Source organism: Fusarium coffeatum (assembly GCF_003316985.1).
Source record: "Fusarium coffeatum strain FIESC_28 chromosome Unknown BRIP53273_contig_336, whole genome shotgun sequence".
NCBI lineage: Eukaryota > Fungi > Ascomycota > Sordariomycetes > Hypocreales > Nectriaceae > Fusarium > Fusarium coffeatum.
Genome location: NW_022158125.1, coordinates 50,037 through 62,666, shown reverse-complemented (window position 1 = coordinate 62,666; position 12,630 = coordinate 50,037). Strand labels below are relative to the sequence as shown.

Here is a 12,630-nt window from a genome sequence, read left to right as displayed (position 1 = left end):
TTAAAAAATAAAAATAAAAAAGAGAGAAAGAAAAGGTCTATCAGTGAAGGCACGCAACGCGTATCATCTGCAATCTTCAAGATGATAATACTTCCAAGTCTGGTTAACCTTATCTTATCGCAGTGGTTGAGTGAACGGCGAACCGTTTATTCCAAAGTTGACGAGTAGCACTGTTAGATGATCATCACCAACTTGATCAAAATAAATACTACTTACTTTTCAGGGAAATGTCAATCACTGCGGGCATGCAATGCAGACTCTTAACTTAACAGTCTTCAAAACATTAACATAACCAAACTTGGTTAGCGTTGATATCGTCGAGTTGCTAAGGATCCCCGGACCGTGGACCCCTGCTTCCTGTAGTCCAAAGAATGCATATAAGACACGACAGGCCCCAACACACTCAAGCATGTTGATCACAGATTCATTTGATCAGCCCACTTCCAGAATGCGACAGCAGATAAAGGCTTGGCTAAGCGCCAAACGTCTGCGGCGTCAGGACCGAGCTATGCCCTGTCTTCCGAAGATCCGCCCCAGCGCTTTGACACCTACCACATCCAAAGAAGATCTCACGTCCTTGTCGCAAATCTCCCCAATCTTCAGCAAATTGCCGACCGAAATTCGGCGACAGATTCTGGTCATAGCGTTTGGCGATCGCACTCTACATATGGATCTCGCGCTACTGCCTACTTTAAACCCGGCTGATTTCGAGAGACCTGATAGTAGTTGCAATCTACATACAGCATACGGAATTAAATTGCGCGGTAGCAAAGATCGATCATTGAGTTGGCAGTGGAGAGGTTATCAATGCCATCGCAGGCTACCGAGTGAATACTATACCATTGTTCAATTTGTTGAGGAATACGAAATCGCTCCAGCCGACGATGAATGCTCCAGACCGTATGTTTGCGACAATCAACGTCATTCATGCTGGATTGGTGCGATGGGTTGGCTTTTAGCCTGCCGACAAGCGTATGTTCTTCAGCCAGGTTATTGTTTATTTTTATCCAAGCTGACATCTTTGCAGGTATATCGAGGGCTTGGAAGTGCTGTACAGCACCAACGTTTTCCATTTATCCAGCAAGCCAATTCTTACCAATCTATCAAAGTTATTACTGCCGCAGCGAATGTCTATGATAACTTCGCTTGAGGTGGTGTGGTTAGTCGACACGTACCTGCGTGCTGAAAAGTCCATCCCACGACAGGATGATCTGGACGAAATTCTCTCCAAACTCGACTCGAATTTTCCTCAATTGAGACGCTTGAATCTTTCAATCCAGTTGAAGCTATACGAGAAAATCCCGGTACATCTGAATGACATGATCAAAACTTTGGACGCATTTGTTGCCCGTCGGGCGCAATTCTTAGCGGAGCCAATTACAATCGGGATCGCAAGCTGGGCATATGAACAGTTATTTAGTGAAGTATCTAACATGCATCGCAAAAAGAATAACTTGGATGAGACACATATGCAGGACAAGGTGGGGTACAAAATGTGGCGTCATTTGGATGGCAATTATGACTTTGCATCAAACATCAAGACGAAGGAGATTTATGGTACTGTGGAAGGTGCAACGGCGCAGAATGGATACTGGATTCGACTGGGTGACGACAGCGCAAGGAGCATGGTTATCTTAGTGATGGGGTGCTTCGGTGGTGGAGGATGGTTGACGCGTGATGCCAGGTTCTCCAGTCCAAAGGAAGTTCCGACGTGGGATGAGCAGCGTGGGACTGTCGTTATGGTCGAAAGGGATTGAGTTACCAAGGTTATCAAGATTAGCGAGATGAAATGAAGCTTCCCTTGAATCCGGTAAGACAATAGCTCTTTTGGTGTCACTAATGATTAAGTTTCATCTCATCCCAACACTTAAAACCCCTCCAGACTGGTCCAAGCTTTTGGGACATTTCAATTGAAATTACCCACAACAGCTGAATTCTACCTATCGCCATCACAGCTGCAACTCACGCGCACATACATCTCAGACATAACACATCCACCGCCGTACAGTAGTTTAGTTGACTTACTTTGCTCCACGTCCAATGATTTGGTAGTGCGCGACAATCCGACTGGTGTCATAACACCCAGACTCTTTTGACCATTTCGAATTGCAAGTAGCTTTTGTGGTTGTAGCATGCATCCATAGGACCAGATTTGAGTCGCCAAGTCATCGAAAGTGGTACGGCCGCGTGGCCTAATGGCTAAGGCGCTAGATTTCGGTTCACCAAAATCAAATCCTCTAGAGATTGCAGGTTCGACTCCTGCCGCGGTCGATTGTACGATTGTTTTTACTTTTTGCATCTCAATCTGCTGTTTTTCTTATCAGGTTTTGCATCCATGACCCTGTTGACGCGTGGAACACCATCTACTCGTGGCTTTGATCGGACCATTTCTCAATTATCAAGGGTCATCTCACAGCAACTACAACGTCTACTTGCATCGCTTCGTAAAATTAAAAGTCGCTCCTCTTTTAGAGAAAAATACTTCTTTCAATAGTAGTATTTTATTTGTAATGCTAGTGGGACAGATCAATTGGATCAATTGCAATAAATCATTTCGTCGATGGTACAGTTACCCTGCACGTCATATGGCGTTGACCACTTGATGACTAAGTCGTTCAACACGCGCCACGGTATCTTGAGAATTTTCCCACTAGACTCATCGCGCGTCGACGCGTCAGCGCGTCATCAACCAATACAGTATGGGGGCCCACGAGTTATTCCAGGAATACGACCGTATCGACAGAATTCTGCATGGTCCTGTAATACCCAGGTATGGGGTACTGGAAGCGCCATTGTCCCTGTTCAAGGAACATCCCGATGACCCACTGGGTCTTAGCGATGTCATCCCACACGTCCTGTTACAGTTTGGTCAAGAACAGGAATGTTACGATTTCATCTTGGCGTCCCTCGACACAACGAACCCCAGCCATCAAATCAGAAGCAAAAATGCGTGTGAAGATTCATCTGCTTTGATAGAGGCCGGTCTCAGTTTGAGTCATCTCGTCGCGCTCACCCTTCTCAAAGTTCGACTCTACATTGACATTGACGCCATGTCACTGGAGCTCGACGGACCCCGTATACGTTATGTAAAGGGAGAGATCGCACAAGAGATATACAAACTACACTACGACCAGGTCCAACTTTCAAGAATTGCAAGGGATTTGCATAATGAGTATTTTAAACTGCTCGAACATGTACAATCAATCAATCCTCATCTATGGGAGGCTTTGGCTACTCAAAACGTAGCCTATACTTTACCTTCGACGACTCGCGGACCTGGTTCCAGGGATGAAGCCAATCGGGTAGTGCATCATTGCAAAAATGCATGGGTCAAGAGTTTTGGTCCTCTTGATAAACTTGAAGTCGACACGGCAAAGTAGATCCGCGTATACAAACCATCGGCTATGAAAATAAAGACGGAGCCCTTGAAGAGAAGGAAAGGGACAGGAAAGGCTTTCCCAGTGAGACTAAAACAAACCGAAATCTCCAGGGTTATCCCACGTGTTACGTCGTATTTTGACTCTTGGAGGTGCCGAATGGTACTTAGCAGTAGAAAGCTCCTGCTATACGCCGATGCTGCTTGGCTAGGCGGTGGACACGCAGCTTGGGCTGTTTCCCTTGGGTGCGATGCTCAGCTGGGTAACAGTGTCACAACTGGCCGTGTTGAGGCACTGGGTCCATTCAATCATTCAGAACCCATCACAAGCAGTCGAGCCGAACTTCGTGCAGTCATAGCTGCTCTGCGCCTTAGTGACTGGAAGGCAGAGGGCTTCAAATCCATCAATGTCGCCACTGGCTCGACTTATGTTACCGGAGGAGTAAGTAGGGTAAAGAGATGGCGTGACAAAGGGTGGAAGAGAAAACGCGGCAAAGATGTCAGTGACAGAGACTTGTGGGAACTGTTACTTGGAGAGACGGAGCGATGGAAGGACCAGGATGTCGAAGTTTGTGTGCTAGGCGTCCCGCGAGAGGTCACTGTTGAGACAGGTAAAGCGGCGTCAGCAGCTGCTCGTAAGCTACAGGATCAGGCGAGGTTCACTGACGTCGCATTAGACCCTTTATTGGAGGCAAAAAACCAACCAGAGCGTGTCACGATTATTATTGCACTTGGAGGCAATGACCTTTCTCCTAACAGCTGGCAATCCACCCTGCTCCCCATGGCTCAAGAGAGATCGGCCGAGACTCCCGAGCGGGCGCTAAAATTGCTCAGTGGTCCACCACCCGCTGGGATCTTTATCGCAGACGCCGCGATCACGCGCCACAGGGAAGTGTTAGAACGAATCATCGACGCCATGCATAAGGGAGCCAAGGTTGTTGTTGGAGGTGTCTTCGCCAGTACAGTGACACCACTGGAGTTTGCTCGTTTCTTTACCATTCTTGGTCTTCTGTGGGAAAGAGCGTATCCTCATCGGGCTCCTCTTTATCTGCGGCCTGGAGTGCTGTACAGGGACTCGACGGTCCGGCTGCCACGGGAATTGATGGACAAGATGTATTTTATTGAGAGTGTGAAGGAGTCGGAAAATTGGTACACGTTTACTGGCAACCCTGCTGAGCACAAGGCTGCTGTTGCGTATACAACGATTGGGGCTGGAGCATTTGGGTTTGTCGGATGTGTGAGTCATGAGAGGGGTGCTATCAATATTGCCAGAGTTATGCTTGGTGAGACTTTGTAACTACAGATTGGGTTCTAGGTGTGCCAGAAGCCTTGGGAGTAATTTGTGTTATATACATGTGGTGATAACTCCGCTTTCTATTTACTTATTCTTATGAAGTTTTGTAAGTAATAACTATAAACTTTTCTCAACTCTTCTAAACAGTCTTAAAGGACCAAACAAATATCCCAAATCCTTCAACCGATCCTAAAACTATGAATCAAAGATAGCTCCAAACGCAGGAATACCCCTAGTCTGCATGCCAAATACAACCTTATCCGTAACCTTGGGGTTCGAAATGATGTAAACTGCCTCCGCGTTGGACTCAACCACCAACTTGTAAGTCTCAAGCACAATATCCGGATATCCACGAGTCGTAGTATTCCAGATAAGTGCGTTGGGATCAGCTCTCTTGACCGCGCTGACGACAGTAGGTCCGTATGTTTTCTCAGGATCGCGTGTCGACCAAAGAACGCGACGAGGTGTGACATCCGCATAAAGAAGAGAAAGACAAGGTCCAATGCCAGAGCCTGTAGCTACAATGACAATCCGTTGCCAGATCTTTGAAGTATACAGCAGACCATGGAGAGGAGCACCTCGAACCCAAAGCTTTCGCTCCGCAGCGTCCATAATCTGCTTCTTTGTAAAATCGCCGGCGTTAGAAACAACAACACTGAAACCTTCAACCTTTCCAGACTCAGGCTCGATATCAGGGATGGTAGCGAAAGCGTGCCATTCAGTAAGAGGCTTCTCGCTAATCTTGAGTCCGTAGAAGGGCTTCATGCCTCTGTACTTGAAGTGAAGACGGGTAGCGTGGTCGCTCAGCTTCTCGGGGTAGACGACGCGACGGCGGAGGCGAGACCAAGAGGCGATTGTGCAGGAGGTTGTGACGCAGATGCACCAGAAGTTGGGAGATCGGACAAGCGCGTAGGCGATGGACTTGTTCCATTCGTGGGCTGTGACGCGGGCTTGGACGATGTTGTGGACCCAAAATGCAACGAGTGAAACCCAACCTGCGAAACGATGAAAAGCTTCAAAGTGATCATGAAACTTTCGTCGAATGCTGGGGTAAGCAGCCACAAGAATGACAAAAAACATGCAAACAACAACCCAACCAGTAATCATGTTCACCAAGCGATACTCTTTCTTATCCTCAGCATACTCCATAGTAGCTAAGATAGTATAAGTAAGATACCACGCGGTCGCAGCGACACCAGCACCACTGTGAAAGCCTCCATAGTGGAATACTTTGGCAAAACGCTTGCGGATCCAGATTGGCCAGGAATGGGGGACGAGAACGGCGATTTCGTAACAGAGGTTGACGAATTCTTCTTGGCGGAAAAGAATGCAGACCATGAGATTGGCTGATGCTGCGCTGGCTGCGTCGCGGGAGAGGAGCGTGGCATTGGAAGTTACCATGAGGGCGATGAAGACGGCTGCGTTGGCGACGAAGATGATTGTGAAGATCTTGCGGTATGTTGAGGCCTGTCTGTCTGGTAATTGTTAGCTAAGAACTGTACTAAGAGATGAAAGTAGCTTACACTTGAAGTCGCGGGTCGATTCAGAACCGCGCTGTTCAGGAAGGACGATTTCCTTTGGGGAAGCTAGTACAACCTCTTGTTTAGGCTCAATGGGTTGAGGTGGGATTGAGGCAAGAGATGTCTCTGACTCAGAGGCAACTTGCAAAGCGAGCGCTTCTCCGTGTGAAGCCATTGTAAGGAAGTAGATGAGATGATATGAGTAGAGTGAATTGTTGTCTGGATTGTTAATTTGGCGGCACAAGAGCTGTTCATATACGCATTTGCGATTGAGGCTTCATGCTGGCAACAAGCACTTCTGCTACGTTTCGCGCAAGCCCAACGCCATAATCTCCAACCTTCTCACAGCTAGAATAACTTCAGAGTAACGCCAAAGCTAAAGTTTCGAATGGACGACCCATTCGGGATGCCCACGTGCATTAGCGTTGTTGCTTCTACCCATTCAACTGGAACACAGAAGCTAAAAGACCAATGACGATAATGTGGCTGTCCCGACGGCCTTTTCAAATTCGCATTCGCTCGTTTGGAGGGGCATAGCCTTTCAAGGTGTTCGCCAAGCCAATGATCTTCAGGGACCTAGCTCTTGTTCAGCTTAGCTCTGTGATTTAAGCTAGACGATAGTACGGTACTAGAGCTCAGAAGTAACCTTAAACTCCACCTGTCAGCCGTAACGCTGGAAACAGAATTGGTTCGTTGGATTGACGCCACGGATTATTTTGGGTGACGCTAACTGGTTGGTTTAGTTACGTTACTTCGATTGCCAGCCGTGATGATTAACGGCTAACTGTTTAGAGGATGGGGAACGGCATTGTCCGTTTTTGAAGTACGAGGGAATTGCGTAATTGTTTGGTACGGCGTGTCCGACCCATCCTTTGTTTCTAAAAGATAGTACTTTAGGTATCGTGATGTTGCTGCCAAAAGGCTATGACGACACTGCCTACACGTCCAGAATGAATATTCGGCATTGATACGAGGACATTGAATCGACGCAGCTCGGCAGGACTTCGTCACCTATTAATAGATCTCTCTTGTATTGGTCCACAACCTACACTAGATCGCGCCACAATATCGACGGCATATTAACTTGCCATCTTGACAAATTCCCACAGAGTTCCTCCTTCGTCTTGTCGAAACAGCCCACTGCCATCTTTCTTCGCAGACACTTGTCTCTGTGTCCACCAGTCCAGGCTCTGTATTAGATACAACCCACCTTTCCGCCCACACAGAGTGAAGTCCTCCCAGCCCTTGTGATGATACACCTTCGCATAAAAGTCCCACCAAATATCATGCCCTAGGAAGGTCCCCTCAGCGATGTTCTTGAAACCTCTGAAGCCCCCTCTTTCTTTGCACTCCCACTGAGCCTGCTCAGAAATATGTCGTTGGGGATTGCTCAGGTCGATTGTTTCGAGGCGTAGATTGCCATTGTGACACGTGAGAGCGCGATTGTTGGCGACGTCAAGGATGATGTATTTTCCATCGTGATGAGGGTCGCATTTGCGACTAAGGCTGTCATGATCTGGCATTCTGTCACCGGCTTCAGATGCTGCTGGTGTACACTCCGTGTGTGTAGGAGTGTCGACACCAGCGCTTGACGAGTCCAGCCACTGCTCTATTGGATCGGCTTCGGAGACGGTGCGAGGCGTCATGACGCCTACGCTCGAGACAGAACTAGACATTGCTGAAAATTTCGGTCGGTAGATGATGGTGGTCAAGTGTAAAGTTGAGCTGGATAGCTACTACTTTATAGAAGTCTGTGGTGACCCCGCACCTGTTGTTTGGCAATCTATGATTGATGTGGCGGTATTGCTCAAGACGACCCAATAGTTGCGCGAGATTGTGGTGCGCATAACAGCCACCAACAACACGTACGAGGTAATTTCGGTAAAAGAATATTGCGTTTAGGCATAAATCTAGTATCTTGTTTGTGGTGTATCTAATCTGTAGCTGTAACCAATTCGAATCCATGTCGTAAGCGGCAAGCCAATCTGTATCAATCTCATAACATCATTAAAAGTAAACGCCAAAATCCCAAGCAAAACTCATATGCATCCTCAAACCTATCAAATCCCATCACCCATATTCAAAACCTTGACAAACTCCCAAGACGTACCACCCTCCAACTCCGGATAAACTCCATTCCCCTCCTCACTCGCAGAGACCTGCCACTGCGTCCACCAGTGCAAAATCTGCAACCAGTACAGACCCCCATCGCGTCTAGCAATAGTGAAGCTTTCCCAAAGACTATGCGCCGAAGCATTGCCGCGGAAATGCCACCAGACGTCGTGTCCCAGAAATCCGCCGCCGGCGACGTTCTGGAAGCCTTTGAAGCCGTTGCGTTCGGTACATGACCATTGAGCTTTCTCCGAGATACTCTTGTTGTCGAGGTTGATCGGTTCGAGACGGACTTGGCCTTGGTGGCATGTCAAAGCTCTATTCCGCGCGACATCGAGAATAAGATACGTGCCACCAGCGCGAGGGTCCGACTTGCGAATGAAAGCAATTGAGTCGCCAGTCGTGAGACCTTCGTCGTTAAGCTCTGGGGTGAATTCCGGGGAAGGCGGCCAGTCCTCCTGATCCAAGCTTTCGGTTGAGCAATTTTGCCATCGCTTGGCAATATTCTGCTGGTTCGCTTGGGCGTTTTCGCGAGAAGCTTCGAGTTGAGTACTAATAACTGAATTGACCAAGGCAGAGCGAATGTCCCATGTTCTTGTTTTGGTGCCCATGTTTGATGAAAGAGTGTTTTGGGGAAAAGATTGAATGTCCTTGCTGGGTTGAGCTGTTGATGTTAAAGCTGGGTCGGTGAAGGACTTGGCCTCCACAATATCGTGTTGTCCATTGGTGAGTTGTCAATCGCACAGACCATATTGAGCCAATTATGGAGAGACAAGTCAAATTGGTAACGTGGTTTCTAATAAATGCATAGATCTCTTAGCTTCATGACGATCCCTAATCTGGTACTCTGCCGGGAATAAGCTGTAATTAATGCACAGTGACTCAGTCGACGCAAGGATTCGTATCAACAGCACGAAATGGTATAATCGCACTCGGTTAGGCAATGTCAGCATGACTCACAAACGCACAATATCTAACGAACTTCCTATCTTGGTGATCATGAATCTTACAAATATTTCTTATCTCCAAGTATAAATTACAATCGTTCCACGTTGTTAATTGTGTCAAGGCTCTCTTCCGAACAATAGACTCTATACAATTGCCAGAATGAGCTCTACCTCTAACCAAGAGTGGCAGCCACAGCCCTTGTCAATTGCCCCAGCAATTGCAGCTTACAATATAAACACTCCAGAGACACTTGCAATTGAGATCGACCAAGCAACTCATCGTCTTAATATTCTCAACCTTTTCAAAATCCCTACTTCGTCCAACATTCTTGAGGTTGGCTGTGGTCAAGGAACATGCACTGTCGTCCTGGGTCATGTCACTGGTCCAGCGGGTCATATTGATGCGCTTGACCCCGCACCTCTTGATTACGGCGCGCCATACACGCTCGGTCAAGCACAAGATCATATAACCAAGGGTGAAATGGGCGATCGCATCACTTTCTGGCAGAGAAAGCTCGAGGACTTTCTACAAGAGACAGGCGATAAGAAATGGGACTGCGCCGTCTTAGTCCATTGCATCTGGTACCTCGACAATGAAGAGACCCTCACAAGCATGCTCAAGGCATTAAAGGGCCGAGTCGATAGGCTCTGCATCGCCGAGTATTCGATGCAAGTTTCTTCGCCGGCCGCTGTCCCTCACATCCTTGCGGCGTTTGCTCAAGCTACACTCGCAGCACACCATCCGGAAAGCGAGGCGAACATTCGTTGTCTGCTCACACCAACGGACATCAAGAGAATTGCTTGTCAGGTTGGGTGGAAGGTAGAGGAAGAGACGACCATTGCGCCCGACGAGAAGCTGCAGGACGGCAAGTGGGAAGTCGGAGGAGTCAAGAGTCCTGAGTTTCTTGGAGATGTCGAGAAATTTGTTAAGGATACTAAAGTCAAGACTTTACTGCGGAGTCAAAGGGAAGCTGTTTTAAGTGCTGACGAGCAGCTTGCTGGTGGAAAGACTAGAACGATGGATGTTTGGGCGGCTACTCTTATCTGATTAGTCGCTTTACTCGTTGTCAGCAACAACGTAGTAAGAAAGCTAGTAACAGAATAAATTAATTCACCAACGTCTTTCGAAAAAACTCGCAACATATTTTGAGATCAGATTTGGGAGAGTTTTGAGGCGCTTCATCTGAGGAAAAGATATTTCGGCATCTTTGCGACGGTATAGATCTTCTCAGGTTGTAAATGTACAATCTGCCAACCACTAGCCCAACCACCACCAGCGCTTCTGTTCCTACACTCCTTTTCAATGCTGGATTCGATGAACTCCTTAGCCTTGGCCTCTCTCTAAACCCGGCGCTGATTCATGGATCAGCCATTGAAGCGGGTTATATTCATTCAGTATCAGCCTGGGTCCGTAGTGGAGCTGGATGCACTGAGAAGTATATTATCTGTCACCACGGCACGGAAAATACTAGTCATGCTCATGCAACCAGGGGTGTTAGGGTAGCGGCTTGGGCATTGATAACAATTAATTCAATTGTAATAGTAAGGTGCTGCTACGTTGACCCAGATAGAGTAAATAATTACTGTCCTAAAGGAATCCCGTGTTTAACAGGCGTAGTAGGTACTGGTAACAACATACATCTAGCTAACAGCCAGGAGGGTTAGCTTTAGGTAAGCATCAAACCTATTAAAGTTTCAATCAGACTCTAACATCGGGAATATGTCTTGGGGAAAGATCCAGAGGAACCTCTGGAAGCTTTATGATTGGTAGGGGACAAATAGAGCCAGAGAGACAGGGGACATTTGGAACTTTGGTTCATAAGCGAAAGTGGAATTCCTTAGCGCTTACTTTAATTTCTTTTCTTAGCTCAGCGCCAAAAATGGATATACTCCAACATTTCAGCAATTTAGACTTCTTACCTCTTTACCAAATTCAACAAGTTGAAGGTCGTTTCTTCTTATATAATTGAGAAACAATACTTATCTGTAGATACTATAGTGCTGATTGTAATTTGATGCTTGATTGATGCCTTCCTGCGCTTCTGTAAGAATGATAGGTCGGATGTCTGAAACCCTGGTCCTTGAATTGACGGTGGGGCCAGATTCAGGGGGCTGTGCCGTTTTTGAAGGATCAGCTATCAATTATAAAGACAGTGGTCCCTGCTACAATAAACAGATCTTTTCTCCATCTTTTGCCATCACTCAACAAGCAATTCATCACCATGAAGTATTCCCTGCTGTCTGTTCTGTGCATTTCATCCTCGGCTTTGGCCGCTTTCCCTCGCGGGTTTGACTTGTAAGGTCGTGAATCCTCTTTCCGGCTCACCGCTAATTAGTCCCAGCTCATCCTCTCTTATCCTACCGCGCGCAAACAATCCCATCAGTGAAGATGGCAACTGTGGTTCCAATTCTGACATTAAGGCGACATGCCTTGGTTCTGAATTTGGTAACTGCTGCTCGGTGAAAGGTTACTGCGGCAAGACTTCGGCATACTGCGATGAGGGCTGTCAGAGCTCGTTCGGTAAATGCGGATCATCAAAGTCCGATGGGCAGCTTGTCAGTACTTCGGGTTCTTGTGGTATAACTTCCTCAGGGAATAATGTCACATGCCAAGGGAGTGAGTTCGGAAATTGCTGCTCCGCCAAAGGCTACTGTGGCAAGGTTGACACGTACTGCGGTGAAGGGTGAGTAGAACTAAATCACCTTCAATTCTGAGATGGTCGCTAACGCATGTTCAAACAGCTGTCAGAGTGGTTTCGGTACCTGCTCATCTGATGATAAGTCCTCCACGGCTACTACAGCAACTCACAAGACGGTAACCGTGAAACCGACCTCTTCAATGGACGATGTCACTTCAACTTCGGAAGCGACCTCTTCGACCGACGATGTCACTTCTGCCGATAGCACTTCAACCTCAGAAGCAGCCTCTTCAACGGACGATGTTACATCTATTGATAGCACCTCAGCCTCGGAAGCAACTCCTTCAGCGAACAATAATGGTACTGTTGATAGGACCTCAACCTCGGAAGCAGCCTCATCGACCGATGTCGATTCGTCAAGCCCATCGACAGTTCCGTCTAGCGCCGGTACCAAGGTTGGAATCACGGTCAGATTCGTCATCAGCCAAATCGGAGCGATCGGCTTGCTCGCCTGGCTTTGATACGGAGAACAGGAGACCTCTTTTACAGATGATACACAACGCTGTGGTGGGATATAATAATGAAGCAAAGTATAAATTGCAAGTGGAGGAGTTTTCTGAGTTGTCTGTGAGGATAGAATAGACGCAGAGTTGGCAATAGCGATAATATTGTACAAATAGTATAGGAAGGGCTAAATACACGTCGCCCCACGCGTCTATCATCGTCAATAAACTTCATTGAA

General features: G+C 47.3%; 6 protein-coding genes across 6 annotated transcripts; 3 read left to right on the top strand and 3 right to left on the bottom strand.

The window, feature by feature from the left end:
* Window positions 1-3,404: 3,404 nt before the first annotated feature.
* FIESC28_10839 (uncharacterized protein) lies at window positions 3,405-4,673 on the top strand (the record flags this gene model as incomplete). The annotated part of the gene is made up of 1 exon (XM_031164969.1): window positions 3,405-4,673. The coding sequence occupies one exon, from the start codon at window positions 3,405-3,407 to the stop codon at window positions 4,671-4,673; it is 1,269 nt and encodes a 422-aa protein (XP_031010991.1).
* A 192-nt stretch (window positions 4,674-4,865) lies between these two features.
* FIESC28_10838 (uncharacterized protein) lies at window positions 4,866-6,365 on the bottom strand (the record flags this gene model as incomplete). Its single annotated transcript, XM_031164968.1, has 2 exons — window positions 4,866-6,145; window positions 6,194-6,365. 2 exons carry the CDS (start codon window positions 6,363-6,365, stop codon window positions 4,866-4,868), a joined length of 1,452 nt encoding a protein of 483 aa, XP_031010990.1.
* A 904-nt stretch (window positions 6,366-7,269) lies between these two features.
* On the bottom strand, window positions 7,270-7,866 carry FIESC28_10837 (uncharacterized protein; the record flags this gene model as incomplete). The annotated part of the gene is made up of 1 exon (XM_031164967.1): window positions 7,270-7,866. The coding sequence occupies one exon, from the start codon at window positions 7,864-7,866 to the stop codon at window positions 7,270-7,272; it is 597 nt and encodes a 198-aa protein (XP_031010989.1).
* A 384-nt stretch (window positions 7,867-8,250) lies between these two features.
* On the bottom strand, window positions 8,251-8,913 carry FIESC28_10836 (uncharacterized protein; the record flags this gene model as incomplete). The annotated part of the gene is made up of 1 exon (XM_031164966.1): window positions 8,251-8,913. One exon carries the CDS (start codon window positions 8,911-8,913, stop codon window positions 8,251-8,253), a length of 663 nt encoding a protein of 220 aa, XP_031010988.1.
* A 496-nt stretch (window positions 8,914-9,409) lies between these two features.
* Window positions 9,410-10,297, top strand: FIESC28_10835 (uncharacterized protein; the record flags this gene model as incomplete). Its single annotated transcript, XM_031164965.1, has 1 exon — window positions 9,410-10,297. One exon carries the CDS (start codon window positions 9,410-9,412, stop codon window positions 10,295-10,297), a length of 888 nt encoding a protein of 295 aa, XP_031010987.1.
* A 1,174-nt stretch (window positions 10,298-11,471) lies between these two features.
* FIESC28_10834 (uncharacterized protein) lies at window positions 11,472-12,409 on the top strand (the record flags this gene model as incomplete). Its single annotated transcript, XM_031164964.1, has 3 exons — window positions 11,472-11,545; window positions 11,592-11,933; window positions 11,992-12,409. The coding sequence occupies 3 exons, from the start codon at window positions 11,472-11,474 to the stop codon at window positions 12,407-12,409; spliced, it is 834 nt and encodes a 277-aa protein (XP_031010986.1).
* Between the last annotated feature and the right edge of the window lie 221 nt (window positions 12,410-12,630).